The 23,015-nt window shown below is 39.0% G+C and overlaps 1 protein-coding gene across 13 annotated transcripts in view; it reads left to right on the forward strand.

The window, feature by feature from the left end:
- hdac4 (histone deacetylase 4) overlaps positions 1–23,015 on the forward strand; it is a 494,585-nt gene that overhangs the window by 376,139 nt on the left and 95,431 nt on the right. For all 13 annotated transcript variants that reach the window (XM_060827518.1, XM_060827517.1, XM_060827519.1 and 10 more), the window contains one exon: positions 14,863–15,126. In XM_060827518.1, coding sequence (XP_060683501.1) covers positions 14,863–15,126 — 264 coding nt within the window. The remainder of the gene's footprint in view (positions 1–14,862; positions 15,127–23,015) is intronic.

Here is a 23,015-nt window from a genome sequence, read left to right on the forward strand (position 1 = left end):
ATTGATGAAATGGTCTTCTTGGATTAACTTTCCTTGCTCATTGATGGGTGTTACATATTTTTTCAGCACACATTATAATGAAACATCTACCTGTAAACAAGCATATAGGTGGCAAAAGTGGGTCTTTATACAAAAACCAAGGTATTATAATTGGTGGTTAAAGAACTACGAAAGAGTAAATAAAGTTACATTGCTGGTTGAACAACAATTTGCACATTCTGATTTAAAATTAATTCTACATATTGACCTTGAAAGCAACCAGTTCTATTTATATATCATCCTTATGGGCGGCACGGTAGCCCAGTGGTTAGCACTGCTGCCTCACATCATCAGAGACCCGGGTTCAGTTCCCGCCTCAGGTGATCGTCTGTGTGGAGTTTGCACATTCTCCCCGTGTCTGCGTGGGTTTCCTCCGGGTGCTCCAGTTTTCTCCCACAATCCAAAAATGTGCAGGTTAGGTGAATTGGCCATGCTAAATTGCCCATAGTGTTAGGTGAATGGGGCAAATGTAGGGGAATGGGTCTGGGTGGGTTGCGCTTCGGCGGGTTGGTGTGGACTTGTTGGGCCGATGGGCCTGTTTCCACACTGTAAGTAATCTAATCTTAATGTAGGAAAATGCCAAGGTTTTCAAGAAATTTCACAGGAAGCATGAGGAAACAAAAACTGTTACAACAGGATGGTGGCTTAGTGGTTAGCACTGCCAATTCATAGTGCGTTCTTAGAATGTTGTAGTGCCTGAAAATGTTACCGGGGTAGCCTGAGGAATTTCCATGCGGGATTTGAAACACAACCAGTATTATCGGAGGACTGGGTCTCACTATAGGCCTGTGAGCATCGATGTGATGGGTGAACAAAACAAGAGCAGGTTAGAATATGGACACACATAGTTTTGTCCAGATTGAATTTCATGGAAGATGGCTGATTTGAAGTCCATCAGGAGAAACTTTAGAATACTTGAGTCTTGGAGGTGACATGAACATGGCTTGATGGTTTTGCAGCAGAATGGCTGAAGGAGGAGAGGAAGACAGGTGACATTAGAGTGTTGGAAGTAGGCAGTCTTCGCGATCAAAGAGGTATGGGTCTGAAGCCAGGGTTGTAAACAGATATATGAAATGGGTGGTATTGGTACAAAGTTCATAATTTATCTACTTGAATTACTTTGACCCTCCGAACATAGTAAATCTATACTTGGGTCTATTTACATTTTAATATTTCTTCAGTATGGAGGCTGTATCTTTCTGCTGATACGCACTGTTGTATCCGGAGGTTTGTGAGATATGGTGGATTTCCAGTCCTTTTATATGTGCCGTATTTCGCCTGGAAGTATGAAAAGGTGTCAGGAATTCGTAAAACCTGAGGAAATGCATTGCTTACAAATGGCTGCATTTGTTCAGGAGTTATAAGGGGAATAACGTAATGGCTTAATTTGTAATTAACATTGTTTCAATTATTGCATTTAAATCTGAGATATGTAGACAGAAAGGAAGTAACTGCCTGGTACACCAGCTTTGTGAATATGCATCGGAAATACATTAGCTGTGACTACATCTAAACATTTTGCGGAAAGGCATTATTGTCAGCCATGGCTTATTTGGTCACATTCTCACCTCTGACCAGAATGTTGTGGGTTCAAATGTTAGTGCAGTAATGAAAAAGTACTGCGCTATTGGAAGTGCCTTCTCTTGGATGAAACATTAGACTATGACTGCCCTCTTGGGTGATTGTAAAAATTACATGGGTTTGTTTTGAAGAAGAACCAGGTGATTTATTACTTGCAGCATCAACATTACAAAAAGTACTTGCAGCATCACCATCACAAAAACAACTTACCTCATCATTATCATACTGCTGTTTGTTGGAGAATACTGTTTGTAAATTGGCTGCCTCATTTATTACATTATGTAACTATATTTCAAAAGTGCTCCATTTACTATATACCTCTTTAGAAGATCCAATGATCCTTGATTGGCACTATATAAATGGATTCCTCTTTCTAGCATTTCTTTTTATGCAAGTGTACTCTGTTTAGGCACCCAAAATGCTGTTATCCTTTTTATATATGGCTTTATTTATTTGTACTTCTATTTTCAAGATATAAAGCTGTTTTCAACCTAAAGAGAGAGCTCAGAAGAGCCAGGAGGAGGCATGAGAAGTTGTTGGTGGATAGGATCAGGGTAAACCCTAAGGCTTTCTATAGGTATTTAAGGAATAAAAGAATGACAAGAGTAAGATTAGGGCCAATCAAGGATAATAGTGGGAAGTTGTGTGTGGAGGCACTAAATGAATATTTTTCGACAGTATTCACTCTAGAAAACAACAATGTTGTCGAGGAGAATACTGAGATACAGGTTACTAGACTAGGTGGGATTGAGGGTCACAAGGAAGAGGTATTAGAAATCCTGCAGAGTGTGAAAATAGATAAGTCTCCTGAGCCGGATGGGATTTATCCTAGGATTCTCTGGAAAGCCAGGGAGGAGATTGCCGAGCCTTTGACATTGAATCATCATTGTCTACAGAAATAGTGCCAGAAGACTGGAAGATAGCAAATGTGGTTCCTCTGTTCAAAAAGGGGAGTAGAGACAACCCTGGTAATTATAGACCAGTGAGCCTTACTTCAGTTGTTGGTAAAGTGTTGGAAAAAGTTATAGGAGATAGGATTTATAATAATCTAGAAAAGGATAATTTAATTAGGGATAGTCAGCACGGTTTTGTGAAGGGTAGGTCATGCCTCACAAACCTTACTGAGTTCTTTGAGAAGGTGACCAAACAGGTAGATGAGAATAAACCGGTTGATTTGGTGTATATGGATTTCAGCAAAGCATTCAATAAGGTTCCCCACAGTAGGCTATTGTACAAAATGGGGAGGAATGGGAGATATAGCAGTTTGGATCAGTAATTGGCTAGCTGAAAGAAGACAGAGGGCGGTGGTTGATGGGAAATATTCATCCTGGAAATCCAGTTACTAGTGGTGTACCGCAAGGGTCGGTGTTGGGTCCATTGCTGTTCGTCATTTTTATAAATGACCTGGATGAGGGCGTAGAAGGGTGGGTTAGTAAATTCGCAGACGACTCTAAGGTCGGTGGAATTGTGGATAGTGACGAAAGATGTTGTAGGTTACAGAGAGACATTGATAAGCTGCAGAGCTGGGCTGAGAGGTGGCAAATGGAATTTAATGCGGACAAGTGTGAGGTGATTCACTTTGGTCGGAGTAACTGGAATGCAAAGTACTGGGCTAATGGTAAGATTCTTGGTAGTGTAGATGAGCAGAGAGATCTCTGTGTCCTTGTACACAGATCCTTGAAAGTTGCCACCCAGGTTGACAGGGTTGTTAAGAAGGCATACAGTGTTTTAGCTTTTATTAATAGAGGGATCGAGTTCCGGAACCATGAGGTTATGCTGCAGCTGTACAAAACTCTGGTGCGGCCGCACTTGGAGTATTGTGTACAATTCTGGTCACTACATTATAAGAAGGAAGTGGAAACTTTGGAAAGGGTGCAGAGGAGATTTACTAGGATGTTGCCTAGTATGGAGGGAAGGTCTTACGAGAAAAGGCTGAGGGACTTGAGGCTGTTTTCATTGGAGAGAAGAAGGTTGAGAGGTGACTTAATAGATAATCAGAGGGTTAGTTGGGGGGACAGGGAGAGCCTTTTTCCAAGTATGGTGACAGCGAGCATGAGGGGCCATAGCTTTAAATTGAGGGGTGATAGATATAGGACAGATGTCTGAGGTAGTTTCTTTACTCAGAGAGTAGTAAGGGTATGGAGTGCTTTGCCTGCAACGGTAGTAGATTCGCCAACTTTCAGTGCATTCAAGTCGACACTGGACAAACATATGGATGTACATGGAATAGTGTAGGTTAGATGGGCTTCAGATTGATATGACTGGTCGGCGCAACATCGAGAACCGAAGGGCCTGTACTGCACTGTAATGTTCTATGTTCTATTAAAAGTGCTGAAAATGGTCTAAACCAGTAGTTGAGAAACAAAGTTGGATGCAGTGAGAAACAGACTATCAATTCACAAGTTTTATTTTCATTTTGTGGAACGGGAATTGACTAGTTTCTTAGTCTGTTCACCTATATACTGTAACATTGTCCCAGAGAACAGAAATTCCTTTTCCTGCCAAAACTGTTTTACCATACATCTCTTCATTTTAAATTACACCTAGCTCTTAACTGTCTCTTCAATTAAACTAACCCTCACAGATTTTCTTCATTTTCTAAAAAAACTTTGTTTTAGTAATGATAACAAATATCAACATGGTACTTCCCAAAGCTAAATCATTTCCATCTCAAGAATAAATCACCTTCACTGACGTTTGAAGACCTCAGCAAAACCACTAATCCTACACTTTATCTCCTATATAGCAACCAATTCCTGCCAGTTCTATACACCTGCATTTTTTAGACAAATCTCACATTATCAAATGTTTTCTGAAAATTCAAAATTGAAGCAAAAGAGCTCCATAAATGGCAGTTGAATTGGATAAACTTCAATAGTTTAGTATGTAAATGAAAAACTATTGTTACGGTTCAGTATTTGAAAATGTAACTGTTATCATTAGTTCGCTAATTAATTTATAATTAAGAACTCAATTTCTAACCAGTGTAAGATAATTATTAGGTATTTGTTTTAGTAAGGTTGTTGTAAGCTTGAAAATGGGAAACTGTTAAGAAATAAAATGAAAGGAGTTGTAGGATATTACAATGGCAGTGCTTAGTGGGGTAATTTCATGGCAGAGTATTACAGCATGAAAAAAACGACCTTTGACCCATCGAGGCTCTGCCAGTCATCGAGGGCATATCTTCTCTTCCCAACATTTAGTCCATGTAAATTAATTAGCAAGCTAATGATAACAGTTACATTTTCAAATGCACCGAGTCCCACAACTACCTGAATTACACCTCTTCCCACCCTACCTCCTGCAAAAACGTTATCCCCTATTCCCAAATCCTCCGCTGTATCCGCTCCCAGGAGGACCCGATTAGATTACTTACAGTGTGGAAACAGGCCCTTCAGCTCAACAAGTCCACACTGACCCTCCGAACAGCAACACACCCATTCCCCTACATTGACCCTTTCACCTAACACTACGCGCAATTTAGCATGGCCAATTCACCTGACCTGCACATTTTTGGACTGTGGGGGGAAACCAGAGCACCCGTACAGACACGGGTAATTGCCTGAGGTGGGAATTGAACCCGGGTCCCTGGCACTGTGAGGCCGCAGTGCTAACCACCCAGTTCCACTACAGACCACACCAGATAGCCTCCTTCTTTAAAGAAATTTCCCTTCCCACATGGTTGAAGATACCCTCCAACACATTTCATACATGTCCCACACCTCCGCCCTCAAACCCCACCCCTCCAGGTGTAACAAGGACAGAACCCTCCCCCCGGTCCTCGCCTTCCACCCACCAACCTCCTCATAACCGCATCATCCGACGACATTACTGCCACCAACAAATTGGACCGCATCACCAGGGATATATTTCCCCCTCCACCCCTTTCCACTTTCCACAAAGACTGTTCCCTCCGTGACTACTTGGTCAGGTTCACTCCCTCCAACAACCCACCCTACCGTCCTGGCACCTTCCCCTGCAACTGCAGGAATTGCAAAACCTGTGCCCACACCACCTCCCACCCACCCCACTGCCCCCTCCCACCCCCCACCTCCATCCAAGGCCCCAGAGGAGCCTTCCACATCCATCAAAGTTTCACCTGCACATCCACCAATGTCATTTATTGTATCTGTTGCTCCCGATGCAGAATTCTTTTCTCTGGAGAGATGGGACGCCTTCGCGCAGAGCGCGTTAGGGAGCACCTACAGGACACCCACGCCAGTCAACCTCACTACTGCGTGGCTGAACATTTCAGATTCCCCTCCCACTCTGTCGAGGACATGAGAACCTGAGCCTCTTCCACCACCATTCCCTTGCCACCCAACGCCTGGAGGAAGAGTGCCTCATCTTCCATCTCGGAACACTTCAACCCCAGGGCATCAATGTGGACTTCACCAGTTTCCTCATTTCCCCTCCCCACACCTTTCCCAGTTCCAACCTTCCAGCTCAGCACCATCCTCATGACCTGTCCTACCTGCCAATCTCCCTTCCTACCTATCCACTCCATCCTCCTCTCCAACCTATCACCTTCATCCCCACCTCCGTTCACCTATTGTACTCTTAGCTACCTTCTCCCCAGCACCCCCTCCTCTTCCATTTATCTTTCCACCCCGAAGGCTTCCTGCCTCATTCCTGATGAAGGGCTTTTGCCCGAAACATCAATTTTCCTGCTCCTTGGATGCTGCCTCTTCTGCTGTGCTTTTCCACAGCAATCTTGACCCACAGTCTTGTGTACTGTGCTGTTTCAAGCACTCCTCTAAATATTTCTAAAATTTTTTAATAGTTCTCATCCTGTACCGGGTTTTAGGCCATGAGTTCCAAATACCCACCACTCACTGGGTGAAACAAATTTTCCTTAAATCCCTTTAAACCTATTACCCCTTATCTTTTGTACCCTGGGGAAATGGGATAAAGTTTATTCCTGCTGAATTATCTATTCAATCCGACGTCATGGGTATTAATTTAAAAACCTGATATGACTTAACGAGCTTTTTGTGTTAAACAAGGTGTGATATTCTTCTGATGCTTCTAATGAATCATAGTCTTGTTGTTCACTTGAAAAGTTCCTCCACTAAGTAAATGAGAAATGAGGTTTTATAAATACTGTCCTTAACTCAGTTCAAATGTGAGTGGAGTGGTTTTGTGTTCTGAACTGATGACACCACAGGTGTTCCAAGCTAGGTGGGGAGGAGCGTATTACACATGACTGCTTTCTAGTTAAAGTGAAATAGGTATTTGATTATTTCTACATTTTTGGTTAATATATATTGTATATAATTGTTATTTGCGTGCTGAACTATTCGATGAAATTAGCTAGTGTTATGTTTTCTCCACCATTTTACAAAGCAAACAAAATGTTTAGCTGCTGTTTGAAAGTGCACTTCATGCTTTTTTTGGGGGGAGAGGGCGAGTTTGTGTCAAGTGTATTGAAATACGTTGCAGGCACTAAAGTGTAGTTTGGATCAGCAAATCAATTCCAAGTGCATTTGGTATCTCTGCACACTGCTGAACTAATGTAAATGTGAGAGTTGTCATCACAGTGAATACCATTTTAATTTCAAACTGACATAAGCTTGAGCAAACAAACAATGATGCTGATTGCTTCCTCTGTTGAGTTGTACTATATTAATTGCATATTTTCAATTGAAGATTTATTGATTTACAGCATTGGGCTGACAAACTAGCTGAATAGTCTGATTGTACGTTTGATTTTATAGCTGGACTAAGGAAGACCAATCATTTGGAAAATTTTGATTTTATGAGCAGTTGGGTAGAATTGCTTAGGAACTTTAAGAGTAATTTTCATATCTAACTATGATAAACATCTGTGTACATGATTGTGATTCATTATTACAAATCTTTGGATTTTGAGTTTGGAATAATCCATGGAAAGAATCTATCTGAAATATTGTACACTTCTCTAAATTATGTGCAGTTGCATGGGTTTGTTCTCTTGAACCTCTTTGAGCTGGTTAATGGCACATTTCCACTTTTTAACATCCACTGTGAGCACAAGTGCTCTCAGGTCAGGTTATTTATTGTATGGGTTATACTACAGAATTCTGATTTATTCTGTCATTGGGTTGAAACTGCGCAAACCTCTTACAACAAATGTACAGCTAGCATAGAAAGCAGACTTTTTCATTGCATTTACTCACAGCTGGATCCAAAGCTGTGGGCCAAAGGTAAAAGTTTGCCAAGTGTGATACTCAGTACTCATGTTGTCACACTCATGGCAAAATGTGGTTAACCGATTCTTTAGCTTCAAATAGTGAAATCGTAAATTACTATAGGGACTTTTGTAAGTGAAAGAAAAACTGACTAATGTGGATATAACATTTCACAAAATCCTAATTAAAAATGCCAAGCTTGTATAGAGGATTTTTGGGTAGCTGAAATATTTTAATCATGAGCATGATATAGTTTAAAGATTCATGTTGTAATACATTGCAATAGTATGTGTGAAGACTAAGTTACCAGTACGAAATTTATTAAAGTTTAAAATCAAAAATGTTCAACACAGAACAGTGCTAGTTGGCTTATTGTGTCTGTGCTGTGTTTTGCAATCATTTGGCTCTGCACATCTGCACACTTAAATAAATGATTTGTTTAATAAGCAAATTTGTGGATTTTATATAAATTTTTTAATGTTAAAGCAAAGCTGTTTATTTACACTTCAGACATCTTTTCAGATGTTTGCTGAATTAATATAGTGTATGTGGTCTTAACTGGAGTTGGAGGAAAAGGGATTGGAAAGCAACTTTGCAGAGGAAAAGTATTATTGACCTCTTTTGAATTTCTTCATCCAGATATCATTACATCTATTTAATTTCAGGACTATGTTTTGCAAACACTATATTAACGCCATTGCAAGACTGTCCAATGCTTGTTCATTGTTTGTAGGTTTATCGAGCCAAGATGAGACAGTTGCACAATCTTCTGACGTCAATGCTGTACTTTTGGCGATCTGCCACTATATTCTGCGTATGTCTACTATTGACCACATCAAATGAGAGTATTCATGTGGTCTATTATCATTGTTGTCAAGGCAACTCTGTAGCCTTTACATTGCATCTATTGTGACATAGTTTATAATTGCTCTTGTGGATTTCAAAGAATTGCATTACACTGTTAATGTTGTGAGTAGCAAGACTCAACAAGAATAGCAAGATGTAGCCTGATGTACCTTCAAATTGGATTGTGATTTTAAAGTGTTATCATTTCTTCGAAGTTTTAATCCATGCATTAACTAGTGTAGTGTTTACTTTTCTTTAAGAAGTTATAAGTAATTGGAGACACTAGTGTTTGATTTGGGGATGGGGAAGTAGATAAAGGAAAAGAGTGATCTTCTGAATCTTCCTGTTACAGTCAGCTTAAGTGGTGTATTGATTCTTTAAAAATCTTCATTTATTGTCACAGAAATATGCAAGAATATCTGGCAGCGAGGTTGTCAGTGATTCAACCACAGGATTTTGGTCATATTGGCAAATTGACCCTCTTGCACTTAACATTCTTGGAATTGTTGAATTGACTCATTTGATGTAACTAAAAGAGGTTGTATGTGTAACCATTAAATGATTAACATATTCAGTGCAGAAGATAAGCCTGATTATCTATGAGTGTGTTATAATCACAGCAGCTCACCACCACTTTCTCATGGGCAACTAGGGACAGACAGTAAATGCTGACCCGGCCAGTGACAACCACATCCTATGAATGAATTAAAAATGGTTTTATTTATAAGTTAATGAACATCTTGATGCCTGGATCTTAGAACATCTTTTAAGTTAATTTTGGTTTTAATAAAACCATGAATTGCAGTTAAGTATTTCAATTTTGTTTTGTGGATAATATAATTATAGAAGTCACATTACATCGGTGACTTGCCAACATCTAGGAAAATAATGGGACTTCTGATTCATGAACTTGTTGAGTCTAGCAATTTAGTTAAATAAACCATGTTCCTCGATCCTATGTTTGACTAGATATGCATGACACTATATATTGAATCCATTAATACAGTCTGCTTCAGTTTGGCAAATGAAGTATGATTAACATCTTTGAAGTAAGTACTTACCAACAATATACTTTCCAACTTCACCCATTGCCACTTCTGCCTCTTTTCATTGAAATGATATCTGTACCATCACCAATACCATTAATTTTCTCAAAACTTTTTGTTGGCCTTTTGACCTTTGCATTCTTGTCCATCACTCCTATCCTTGCTGAACCAACTCCACCTCCACCCCACTTAGCTGTGCAACCACCAATCGCAACTTGTAATTACGTAATATTATTTACACAAGGAAACATTCCAAGGCATCTCTCAGATGTAAAATCAACAAAGTTGACTGAAGTAAAAGAAATTAGGACGAATGACTAAAAGTTTAATCAAAGAAGTAGATTTTAAAGAGGGTCTTAAAGAGGGAGAGGCAGAAAGGTTTTAGAAAAAATTCTGTAACTGTCCTAGAGGAGTGGCTCGAGAAGAAGGAAGGGAGCTACAGTAACGGAATGTTTGGGGCTTCACCGTTCTTTGACACCAGGTCCTCCATGATCTCCGACTCAAGTGTGGTTAGCAAGCCAACTTCTCCCAGAAACTTCCTCAGTCACTTCTCATGACTGCCGTGAAGGCATTGGAGTGAGGGAAATCAGGGTTGCAAAAGTGACCTCGATTGAGATGATAGGAGGTGTATGTGATATATGGATAAGTTCAGAGATATCTTAAGAGGAAGACAGAATGTAGGTGGGGTCAGGCAGAAACAATTGAATTAACGGTCAGAACACTACTGACAGAAATCCGCAATCTCTTTGCACTTTCTGTTGGAGGTACATGTAAGGAGACGTATGGTAGTGGAAGGAAGTAAGGGAATAATGTTTGCTGTCTGTCAAAACCACTCCTTATCTGGGATAAACTTGGAAAGCTATGTCCCATTTGTCTTGGTGTATGCCAAATCTGATAGTTGGTAGTTACACAGTTTGTGCTAAAGCTTATGTCCCTTGGACTTCAAAGATCAAAGGTGACCTGCAGATATTTTCCTGAGGACAGTGGCATCAAAGATGGAAAGGGAAGCATTCAATGAGGTGGCAAGATTTCAAGAAAATTCCAATGTTTTAAGGTGTTGACAACCAAAAGCAGAGCTGCCGGTAGTGGGCCGATTCATGTGATAAACCACTCCACGATGATTTGGCCAGTGCCTTATAAAACAAAATACAGGATCAAGCCACATGAGGAGACATAAAGGCAAATGACCAAAAGCTTCATCATGGAGTTAAGTTTGAAGAAATATCTTAAAGAAAAATAGTGAGGTAGAGTAATAGAGAATTTTAGAAGAGAATTCTGGAGCCTGTGGCCCAGGCAGCTGAAGGCACAGCAAATATTGGTGGACCAATTGAAATTGAGATGGCCAATATCAGAATTATAGGAACACAAATGTCTTGGAAGATTATGGAATAAATAGGAAGTTGCAAGGCAATGGAGGGATTTGAAAACGAGGTTGAAATTTTTAAAATTGAGTTTTTATTTAACCAGGAGCTAATTGTTCCTCAATTAAAAATTATAACTCTGTATCTAAATTTTACATTATTGTTTTTTATTGTACTGTGACAGTATAGTATTTTTTTCTTGGTCCAGAAGTTGCAATTGCTTTAGGATCTTATACAATTGCCCACTGAGTGATACTTTTGGTACTAAATTTAGACTCATGACAATGGCATTTGAAATTGAAGGAGTGGGAAAGAGTGTTTTATCACTTGATTGTGAAGAGTCAAGTGCATTGGAGATGATAGTAGCACACATCTGTCTAAACTACATTTTCATGTGTGTCAAGTTAAATGCTTGAATTTTTAAAAAATAGCACATTAAACTCCTCTTGTGACTCTTAGCCTTGTCATTTAACATTTGCTATAGATTTGTGGACGTAAGGAGATGCGTTGTATCCCAATGACTTACATAGTATCTCTTTTCCCATAAATTATACAGTTTAATTTCCTGAACCTGACTGCTCACAGACATGGCCAGCCTTCAGAGAAGACAAGATTTGAATGCTCATGTCTTCATTTCTAAGACCAAGGCTGAACAATATACAATGTGTTATTAGCGGAAATGAAGTTTTCAAGAGTGTTCAGATAAGATACAGATCTTGGTCTGAGAAGAATTGCCATTAAGCAGCCAAACATGTAATGAAAACATATTTTGTTTGACCAATGTGCACCACATGACCCAGTTATTTTCCCTTTTACTAAAATTACATTGGAAATAATAGGTACAGTAATGACATGCATTTGTTTTGTTTGAGGAGAACAAAATTAAACCCTCTTTTAATGAAATAATATTTTTGACAACTCTTTACAAATTAGTGACAATTGTAGATCCCAAGGTTTTCCAGTTCAAAGCTGCAGTTGTCCCTAGTATATGTTTCTCTTTGCTCATTGTCAAGATATTTCAGTGCAGGCTGAGGACATTTTCAGGGATATGCACTTTGTGTACTTGCAGCACTAACCTCAGCTCTTCTGCCCTGGATTTCTGCCAATTGCTGTTAAATCCCAAGCTCAGAGAGCAGAGATTATTACTACGATTATAAAAGCCAGAAAACTTGAGTGCCTAAATAATAGATGCTACTAAAGTGAAAAAAATCTGTTAAATCCTAACAGCATTATGCATGAGTTTAGTCAGTCCAATGCTACCAGACTCCAAAATAACTGACGAGTTAACTGTCCGACATCCCTGTTCACTCTTGAGAGCTGGATGTGAAGGAGCTGGACCAGTGTCAAGGCCTTTCCGAATGTAAGTATAGGGTGAATTGGTGATGCGATACTGATCTCTCTGAAGTTATTTCAGTATGTAGAATAATAAACAGGAAAAACAGTAGAAGGAAGTAGGGCACATGCATTTGCAGAATTCATTGTTTTACTTCATGTTGTAGTTACTTTTGTAATTTAGAGTTTAAAATATTGTAATAATTATAACAAAAGCACTGTAACAATGCCTGTTAAAGTGCTACAGTGAGCCAAACAATTGATGTGCAAATTTCAACTGATGGTTCCCTGAAACAGCAGAACCATTAGCAAACTTATAACCATGAACTCTCCAGCAAGCTGAAGCATTAGCATTATGCCTCCAGGTTAGTCAGCAAGAAAAAGAAGGCAGGCAGGAAGATTCATTGATCCTTTTTTAAAAAATTCTAATTGAAAGGATCGTGGCCTCAGCAAGAATAGTTCAACATGGAATTTTGAGACCGCAGTGAGCTCTCCTAAGAACAGACAGAGGTGAGCCACCTCAGCAACAGAGTAGGCATGGATGGATATCACTAGGCAAGTCAGCAGAAGTATTGTAGTCCTGGCCTGGTTGCAGTGCATTGAGAGGGTGGGGAAAATTAGTGATGTAGGAATTACAGGTGCCAAGCCCACACTCATTTTTCTGGCATTCTCCGAGCAACACACTTTACAGCTCCACTGATTCCACTCACTCCAGGCTCCGCATATTCCCATTTTGAGCAGCCAACACTCAGAATCTGCCCAATCCTATTGCTCACACCTTTGCCTCACAAGTGTTGTCCTTTTTTCCATTTGACAAACCATTACTAACACTTATAACCTGCTCCCTCCTCTCCATCCAGGACAAAAGGGTACATCATCTTGTGAAAAAGCCTGGAGAAAGGTAGCACACTACTGATAGACACCTTGGTGCCCAATGTTTACTTTGGTCTCTTTAAAAAGAGGCTTGCTCCATATTTCAGCAACAACACACCTTGAAAACATGAGCCTCCTTGGACATATCAAGAGAACTCACTCTCTACATGTGTTGAGGATCTTAATCCCTTGAAGTTGGATCCCTGTCCATTCCACCCCCTCCCCATGTGGAGTAACATTATGGCTGAGGAAAAGGCACATGGTATAGGTGTTTCACTGGCTCGTCATTCACATTTCAAGGTAGAACTTCATAAACATTTTCCACGTTGAAGTCACCCATCAAGTTTTCTCAGAAAAGCAACCTCACCTGGCCATAGCTGTGCCTCTGCAGTTTCACCAATCAAACATTTTCCAGCCTGTCATCTTCACTGGAGAAGTTTTCTCTGACAAGCTCTGCACAGGTTGGGATGTAGATCCACTCTCTGTTAAATATAAATCCCCTTGTTTAGAACTCTACTTAGTTGCACTTAATGTGGTTAAATGTCTTACAGGAGGAACTTTTTAATGACATGTGCAACTTTTAAATGTCTGAATAGAAAAGGCCATTCAGCCCCCTCAGGCCGGCTCTGACCTTTACTTGATGGCTGATCTGTACCTCAACTTCATTTACCCACCTTAGCCTCATTTTCATATTTATCACAACCATATTTATCTGCACACATTTTACATTTTTATTCTCTCCTTTGAGCTATTCTAGCAAATATTGTCACTGCCAGACCTCCTTCCATTCTATTCCATTGTAAACTTTGAATTTATTCATAATTTAGTTGTCTCTTTCGTTCATTTGCTTATTTAACTTGCACAGTTTTTATGTGTCTACTTAACTTGCTTATAATTTACATATCTACATATATAGTGTATAAAATCCTCATTTTCACCCCAGTGATAAAGAAAATAAAGATTTGCATTTACGTAGTGCTTTTCATGACCACCGGGCATTATGAAATACCTCACAGCCAATTAGTTACCTTTGAAATATAGTCACCATTGCAACGCAGGGAACATAGCAGGCAATTTTTGCTTACAAACAGCATTGTGATATTTTTGTGATGTTGGTTTAGGAATGAATAAGTTGCTGTTATGTGAAATAGTAGTTGTGAAATTGTTACTCACTTACTTGATTTAACATCAAATCTGAAAGATGATCTCCTGAAAGAAGAATCAAATCCGACTCAAAATGTTAACTCTATTTCTCTCTCCACAGGTGCCACTAGACCTGCTGAGTTTCTCCAATATTTTTGAGTTGAGTTATTGTTTGGTATAAAAGAATAAAATTGCTTCATAATGTATGGAAAAAGTATGATGTGACAACTAAAGTTTAATAATTATTACATGTCACTGCAAATTTATTATAAAATAACCTGTAGTTCTTCAAAGAAGATAACATTTCACATATTATGGAATTATTGACACAATATAAAGTAACATTTTTCAAACCTGAAAAATTTAAAGACAGACTCTAAAATAGAAGTATACAGTTGCAATAAAGTTAGCTATGACCATTGATTTAATTAATTATTTAACAGCTTTTTCCCTCCGCCCATTATTTAACAGTTGATGCCAAAGCCTAGCGAGCAGCCCAGGCAACATGAAAGTCACCCTGAAGAAACTGAAGAGGAGCTCCGAGAACATCAGGCCATGCCAGAAGAACCATACTCAGACAGAAGTGTCAATCAGAGTGAGTCTACAATTATGAACAAGGTGGTACAGGTCAAACAAGAGCCAATTGAAAGTGATGAGGAAGAGGACGAGCAGCGAGAACAGCTGGAGCAAAGGAAGAGGCAGGCAGAGCAGCAGCAGGAACTACTCTTCAGACAGGTATTTGTGTGTTTTAGTAATTGTAAATATTTGTATTATATCAGTGACTTGGTACAAATTTAGCTGACCATGCTGAGTCATGTGGAAATGCACAAGAGTGCATAAGTAGATAACTCCCAAGGTAACTTTAAATTAAACCCATTATAGAACTTCCAACAGATCATCTTTTCAGGTTAATGTCGTTTGTTTATCCGCAAATGAAGGGTGCAGATTTTGCATCAGCAGTGAATAAAAGATGCTGCTTATTTATTGCAGTTCTACATTCTTTGGACATGTGCACTACATTTTGTAGCACAATAACATGGTACTCTTTCATTAGAATACTCAATTCTGTATACGATCCTGTAAGGAAATAGAGATGGGACTAAGATTTTTTTAAAAACTGAAAGATTATTTTAAGTTTGTGACAATAATTAAAGTCTGAAGGAATTAGATTTCACACTGTTAAAACTTCATTTTCAAGGAAGACTTGGCATTTAATAAAAATGAGCATTATGCTTAAAAGTTACAGTGAATAATTACTAATACTTTCTGGTGTGTTCTGAATTTTACTTAATGGGTAAGTACCATAACTTGTCCTTTATGTGTTTGAATTCCAACTACATCGATGACATACTAAGAATAGCAGACCTTGTGCAACAGCTTGATGATTTCTGAGTTTAACTGTGCATGTCACGCTGTTAAACCTGGTTAGAGACAAAAAAAAGACAGGAGGGTGGAAGAACACAGCAAGCGAAGCAGCATCAGGAGGTGGAGAAGTCGACAGTTTGGGTATAACAAGCTGCAGATAAAGGGGGTGGCAGGGGCTAGGTAGTGAAGTGGTGGTAGGTGAAGACAGGTAGAGGGTATGACTGATTACTCTGAGAGGAATAAATCCAGTTGGTGGCAGGGAAGGAGAGGGGCTGGGAAGGGAGTCAGGGGATGGGAAGGGAGGTTATTTGAAATTGGAGAACACAAGTTTGAGTCCTCTGGGCTGTAGGTTGCCCAGACGGAAGATGAAGTGTTATTCCTCTAGTTTGCGGTGTGCTTCATTGCAGCAATGGAGAATGCCACAGATGTCATGTCAGAAAGGGAGTAGGAAGAGGAATTAAAATGGACGGTTACTGGGAGGTCTGGTTGGTTCATGGGGGCCCGGCTGCAATACTCAGTGAACTGTTCCCTAAGTTAATGTTCGGTCTCCCCATATCAGAAGACCATATCAGGAGCACCTGATTCAGTAAACTAGGTTGGAAGAGAGGCAGGTGAACCTCTGTCTCACCTGGAAGGACTGTTTGGAGCCCTCGAAGGAGTGAAGGGGATGGTATGCCAACAGCTTTTGCATCTTTTCTGATTGCAGGGGAAGGAACCTGGGTGTTCACGGGGTGTGGTTAGTGGGGAGAGTGGCGCAAGCCAAGGACTGTCAAAGGGAATGGTCCTTGCAAAAGTCAGAGAGGGGTGGGGAAGGGAAGATGTTCTTGGTGGTGGGGTCTAGTTGGAGTTGACGAGAATTAAGGATGTTTAAGGATGATGCATTGGATGCAGAGACTGGTGGGTGAACAAGGGGTCTCTGTCTATATTGCTTTGGGGGGCTGTGGTTTAGAGAAGTGGAACGTGGAATGGAGGTGGTGTGGTGGAGGGCTGTCTGGATGACAGGGAGGAAAAGCATGTTGTTCGAAATACGTGGACATCTGGGGTACGCGTGAGTGGAATGTTTCTTCGTCTGAGCAAATGCGGCAGAAGCTGAGGAATTGGGAGAATGGGATGGAGTTCTTGCAGGATACTAGGTGGAGGAGACTTAGTCCAGGTATTTCTGGAAGTCTGTGGGTTTGTAATAAACATCTGTCTAGAGACTGTCGCCAGAAATGGAAATGGTGTGGTCAAGAAAGGGGAGGGAGATGGACCAAGTGAATTTAAGGGGAGGGTGGAAGTTGTGGGTGAATTCGAAGAACTGCTCCAGTTCAGCCTGGGTGCAGGGCGCTGCACCGATGCAGTCATTGATGTTCAAGTTCAGCCTGAATGTAGGATGGGTTCAACCTGCCAGCTTTTGACTTAAGTTGCTGGTTAGAAACGCCATTTACTTTGCTGGTTTCCCACTAAAAGTTAAAATCCATATTTATTGCAACATTCTTCAGATTTTTATTGTAATTTTAATATTACAATATAATTGCACAAATACAACATACGAGTGTAATGTTAGTTACTGACTTGTTTGATTTCTTTTTCTGCTGTCTTGCTAGGTTTTTTAAATGTAAATTGGAAGAATATTACTTCCTTCCTCTGTCTATGGGCAGCCATGTAATATACTTTTCATTTGTATTCAAAAGAACAAATAAATACTGTGGACCATGAATTGTGTGTGGTCTTTGCCAAAGGTAAACACATCTTGGCCTCATGTGTTTCTTTATTTCAGCTGGTTGTCACGGGTTGGCTGCAGTTCACACAAACAGAACCTTGGTACCCAAGAGTAAAATCTAACTCCAGTCTTTGGCCAGGACATAGAACAGAAGAATCAGTGTCAGACTGAAAGCAGTAATCTTGGTCAATGGAAAGCTGTGTTGCTAGAATTGTTAAATTTTAATAGAAATATTCATAAGCAAACAACAAATAAAATGTCATTAGTCGAAAGATGGATTAAGTTTATTTCTGTCGTATTTTAGAAATATTTAAACTTAATTATTCTCACATTATGATTCCATTTGAAAAATATCATGTTGCATAGAAATCTAAAGACAATGATATTTTTTGTGTTAGTAACACTGCAAACTTTGTTTTGAGGCTCCATAAGATTATTCCATTTTGTTGTCCAGGTTATAGACCTGACTGGTTTTAACTTCTGATGTAAACTATCCTCTGTTGTGCTGAAGAAAATTGTTAAATATTTTTAGAAACCTGATAACTTTGGAATTTAAAATAGTGTTGTTTGCCAAGTAATGATGAAGAAGGCTACTCAGACCATTGAGTTTATCATTCCAGAAAAGTCTGCTATTTCCTTTTTATAATGTCTAACTGCCTTCTGAATAACCCAGAGAATCCTGTTCCAAGTGATAATTGATTGTTTTGTGATTCAGGTTCAGAAAGTCTGAGCTGATGTATGATACTTACCTGATAGTGAGTCCAGCAATAGTTCATGGAACTTTTCATCTGATCTCTCTATTGTTGCCATTGAAAATCATCAAGTAAAGGATTAAATATTCTGAATGGATGTTATTTCAGACTGATTCCCACGTCTGCCACTGCCAGATTTCAAAGCTAGAATTGGTGAGATGTGAGGATGGCTGTTCTTGTCATCAAGACCGCATTTGTCCAAGTGTGGAATCAAGGAGAGGAACTGGAGTCTTGGGAATTGGAGGAAATTCTCCACTGGTTAGAGACAAACTTGACCCCAAAAGAAGACGATTGTGGTTATTGAGGGTCAGTCATCTCAGCTCCAGGATATCTCTGCAGTTTTCTTCAGGGCAATGTCTTCTGCCCAACCAAATTCAAACACTTCATCAATTACCTTTCTTCCATCATAAGGTCAGAAGTAGGGATGTTCACCGATGATTGTAACATGTTCTGCACTATTCACAACTCCAAATACTGAAGCAGTCCATGTTCAAATGCAGTAAACTTGGATAATATCCACGCTTTGGCTGACAAAGTGACTATCTCCAACAGGAGATAATTTAACCATCACCCTTTGATATTCAGTGGCATTACAATCTCTAAATCCCTCGCTATCAACATTCTAGAATTTACCATTGGCAAAATATTGAACTAGTGTGAGTCCAGTGTTTACAAGAGCAGGTCAGAGGCTAGGAATCCTGCAATTAGTAAACTCTTGACTCCCCACTTAGCTAAATGATTTCAGCTCCAACAGCATTCAAGTGTCTTGAAATAATCCAAGACAAAGCACATCAACACCACATCCACCAACATTCACTCCCTCCGCTACCGCCACTCAATAGCTGCAGTGTTTGCCATGTACAATTTTGTAATATGTTGAATAATATAATCCTCATCATTATTTATTGTTTAAAGCTGCAATGTGATTTCATTGCCGCATAATTCTTTGTAAATTTACATCCAGATACATGAATGCAGCACTTTCAACAGTTTATTCTGAGCATTCTGATATGTATGACAGAGTCATAGGTGATGACTTCAAATCACTGTAAGACATCAATATATCCAGATATTTATTAAATCTCTTAAAAGCTTAAATCTCTTCACCTCTATTTTTGCTTTATCTAGTTATCATAATAGATTGTCTAAATTGAGCACATTAATGCTATTCTCCAACTAAAGATGCAGTTTTAAAATGTAATTGTTTTGAATCTGCAGTAAGATTTTGTTGAGATGGTTTTAAGATTTTGTAAGATGGTTTATTTGCATCAAAATATTTGCTCCTGTGATTCCCATGAGATATAGAAGTCAGGAAGGGTTCGAAAGGAGATACAGTGAATGAAAAAAATGCACTGTCACATAATCTTAAAGATGCTGCAACTCTGGATTTTGTATTCTACATAAGCGTTTTCAGTAGAATTAACAATTTTGGGAAGTTAATTTCTCCGAATCCTGCACAAAATATTTTTTACTATTTCTCCTCTGTTACTTAATAACAATACGTTGAAGTGCTCCTGACTGCTAATGTCTGAAGGAATAAAGGTTTATCCTGGTGTTGTGGAGCACAAACTATTCAGATTTGAAACTTCACGTTTTAATTCCTTGTCTGCGCCTGGTCTTGGTTGTTCTTTAGTGATTCTGGTAGGTCCATGTCATAATATCATGAAAGATGCCATTGAACTCATCGAGTCCATGCTTGCTCTTTGTAGAGCAACCTAATCTGACCCATTCCTGTAGCAATGCAAGGTCCTTTTCTTCAACTGTTCATCTTGTTTCTTTTTGTAATTATTCTCCGTCTTCACTTCTACTATTCTTAGAGGTAGTAAGTTTCAGTTCATTCTCACTCACTAACAAAAAAGCTCTTCCTCACATCCCCTTTGCATCTGTTGCACAAAACCTCAATCTGTGTTTGATACTCTTTTAGCTAATCTCTTTTAGATAATCTTATCATCTTGTAAACTGTACTAAATCTCTTAAATATCTTTGCCTCCAAGGACTGCAACGCCCAGTAAGTCACAGCTACTGTACTATGTTGTCCTGGTATACCATTTAAATATTGCATCTGTAATAACTAGTTTATATTATAAAATGTGGCATGGATCCACTACAAGAGCATATGATGTTGACTTGAAAAACCCCTCTTTGCTGCAGAGGGAAATTGACCTGTTTGGAGACTAATTGTTACTATTGAAATGTGCAGACATTTAATATGAGAGTCTGGATTATAGGTGTAAATTCCTTTCAAAAACTTGGTGCCTTTGTTACTTCAGTAGAATTATCAGTGCCTGCAGATGAATATGTAAGGCAGTTTTGTTGCATTCATCCCCAATGTTTTGAACAGTCAAATATGATCATAGCTGAGTGACTAATGCAATATGTCAAGCTCTACACGAAAGTGTTTGCTACAGCATATGCTGTAGTAGAATGTATAGCGTTAAGACTTATTCATTTGTGAGATGTGGCAATCACCAGCAAGGCCAGAATTGATTGCCAATTCATAATTACCCTTGAGAATGCAGTGGTGGGCCACTTTCATGAACTACTTTCAGTCCTTGTAATGTAAGTACACTCCAGTGATGTAAGAAAAGGAGTCAAAGGATATAGATGATTCAACAGTAAAGGAAGAATGGTATATTCCTGAGTCAGAATGATTTAAGAATAGAAGAAAAACTTGAAGGTGATGGTAGTGTTCTTGAAGGTAGTAGATGTCGCACATTTGGAAGGTATTGATGTAGGAACCTTGTCATGTTGTTGCAGTATATCTTGTGGATATTATATATTGCAGTTACTGTACTCACTTGTGAAAGCACTGTATGTCCAGGATAGTAGATGGGCTGCCAATCAAGTGGCTGCTTAGTCCTGAATTGTATCAAGCCTCTTGTGTTTAAAGACCTGCACCTCTCCAATTAAATGAGCAGTATCTCATTATAATCTTATCTTGTACCTTGTAAATGGTGGACAGGATTTGTGGAGTCAGGTGGTCAGTTACTGCCGCAGACTTCCTAGCCTCTGTCTTTTTTTGAGCGATAGTATTTATGTAAGTGATCCAGTTAAGTTTCTGGTCAATCGTTGCAGTTTGATTTTTTGGATTTTTGGAGACGCTCATTGCTCAGTATTTTCATAATGGAAAAGTACTTGTCAGTTACCAGATCAAAACTAATATTGTACACATCTTGCTACATGCAGGCACAGAGTACTTCACAATCTCAGAAACTGAATGGGATTAAACACCATCAAAAACTAACATCCCCACTTCTAACTTTATGATTGAGGGAAGGTCATCAGTAAAAAGCAGAAAATGGATGGACCAGTGACATCACCGTGAAGAACTCTGACAGTGATATTCTGGGCCACTCACAGACAGAACCATTCTCCTTAAGACTGTATAATCTGAAGAATTATGTCTCACCTGTGATGTCTAAAGTTTGTGTATGTTATAGTCTTTAACATATCCAGATCCTGAATTCTGCTAGTCAGTTTTTTTTCTAAAATTAAGTATGGTACCTTGAGACTAATGTTGTGCATTTTTGTTGATACCAGCTAAATAGTCACAGAAGGTACCAGAACAGTCTTTTGCAATTGGATTCTGCAGGGATTTCAGATTATGTTTGTATGGAGGAATAGTATTCCTTTCAAATTAGCTCTCTTGTGGCACCTTGTTTTCTGTTGCATGCCCATGAGAGATAGCTAGCCAGGACGTCTGTCTGTAAGCATATTCATAGGAACATTGCAATTCTAGTGACGTGTCAGCACTAAAAGCTTATGCATGTAGCCAATAAGGAAAGTACACGGTATCATACTGGATGTAAATTCCACAAGGGGCTAACCTAGTCTAAATGTGCCGATGCATGGAAATACAGCTGCATGAAAACATTTGGAACATCAGTACTAACCTGACAGATAGGCAGTGCTTCATGGTTATCTGAAAGGGCTCTGATGAACTTTCCTGAGACCTAGGTGGTTTCTGATGTCTTTGTAATATTTTTCGCCAATTCTCAGTTTAGCAGAATTGACACCAGTGGAATTTTGTAGATTAGATTTACCAATAGGGATGTGCTTATATTACAGTTGAAAAAGTTAATTTTAAACTTTATCCCATCCCAGTGATAACATCTAGGAGGAAAGAACTCTTGTGGCTGCTTTGTTGGTGATGTCATTAATTTGAACAGAAAACAGAATTGTTTCCTGATAGAAGTCTTGAAGCTTTGATTGATCTGTCAAGTCCTTTTCCTGAGGTACAAAGAAATCAAAAAGCAGCTTTTATGAGAGTAAGAGGGAAAAGAATAGAATTTCAGAATGCCAAAGAAAGGAATGAAACGTATGTTTAAATTAGAAGGACTGTTCTTGTAGGTCAAGATTGAATTTAATGCAGAGCATATTATTTTGCTACTGCTGGTCGCTTCATTTTAGGAAAAGTAAGAAAGAACTTCAAAGGTTTTTAGATGGAGATTTTAAATTGTTGAAATTAATCTTCTACAATTTTATTATCTTTGATTTAATTAGCTGACAGTACATTGAAAATATTAAGTCAAAGTTGCAATGTTTTGGAATTCAGTTACTGTTAAATACTTCGCTCCACATCTGCCTGTTGCTATATGGAGAAACTGTCACCCCCGTCTTTCCTTATAGCATTACCTTTCTTTTGCATTATAAATTATAAAGTAAAAATGACTCTGGAAACTTCAACAGTTTTATTCAAAGGGCTTTTGAAAATGAAGATTTATCAATGAGTTGGAAGTGGAGTGAATTAATGTGCATGTTTCATTTCTAAAATAAACTAAAATGTTGTTATCCCACTTATATTA

This window comes from Hemiscyllium ocellatum, chromosome 7, assembly GCF_020745735.1.
Source record: "Hemiscyllium ocellatum isolate sHemOce1 chromosome 7, sHemOce1.pat.X.cur, whole genome shotgun sequence".
Taxonomy (NCBI): Eukaryota; Metazoa; Chordata; class Chondrichthyes; order Orectolobiformes; family Hemiscylliidae; genus Hemiscyllium; species Hemiscyllium ocellatum.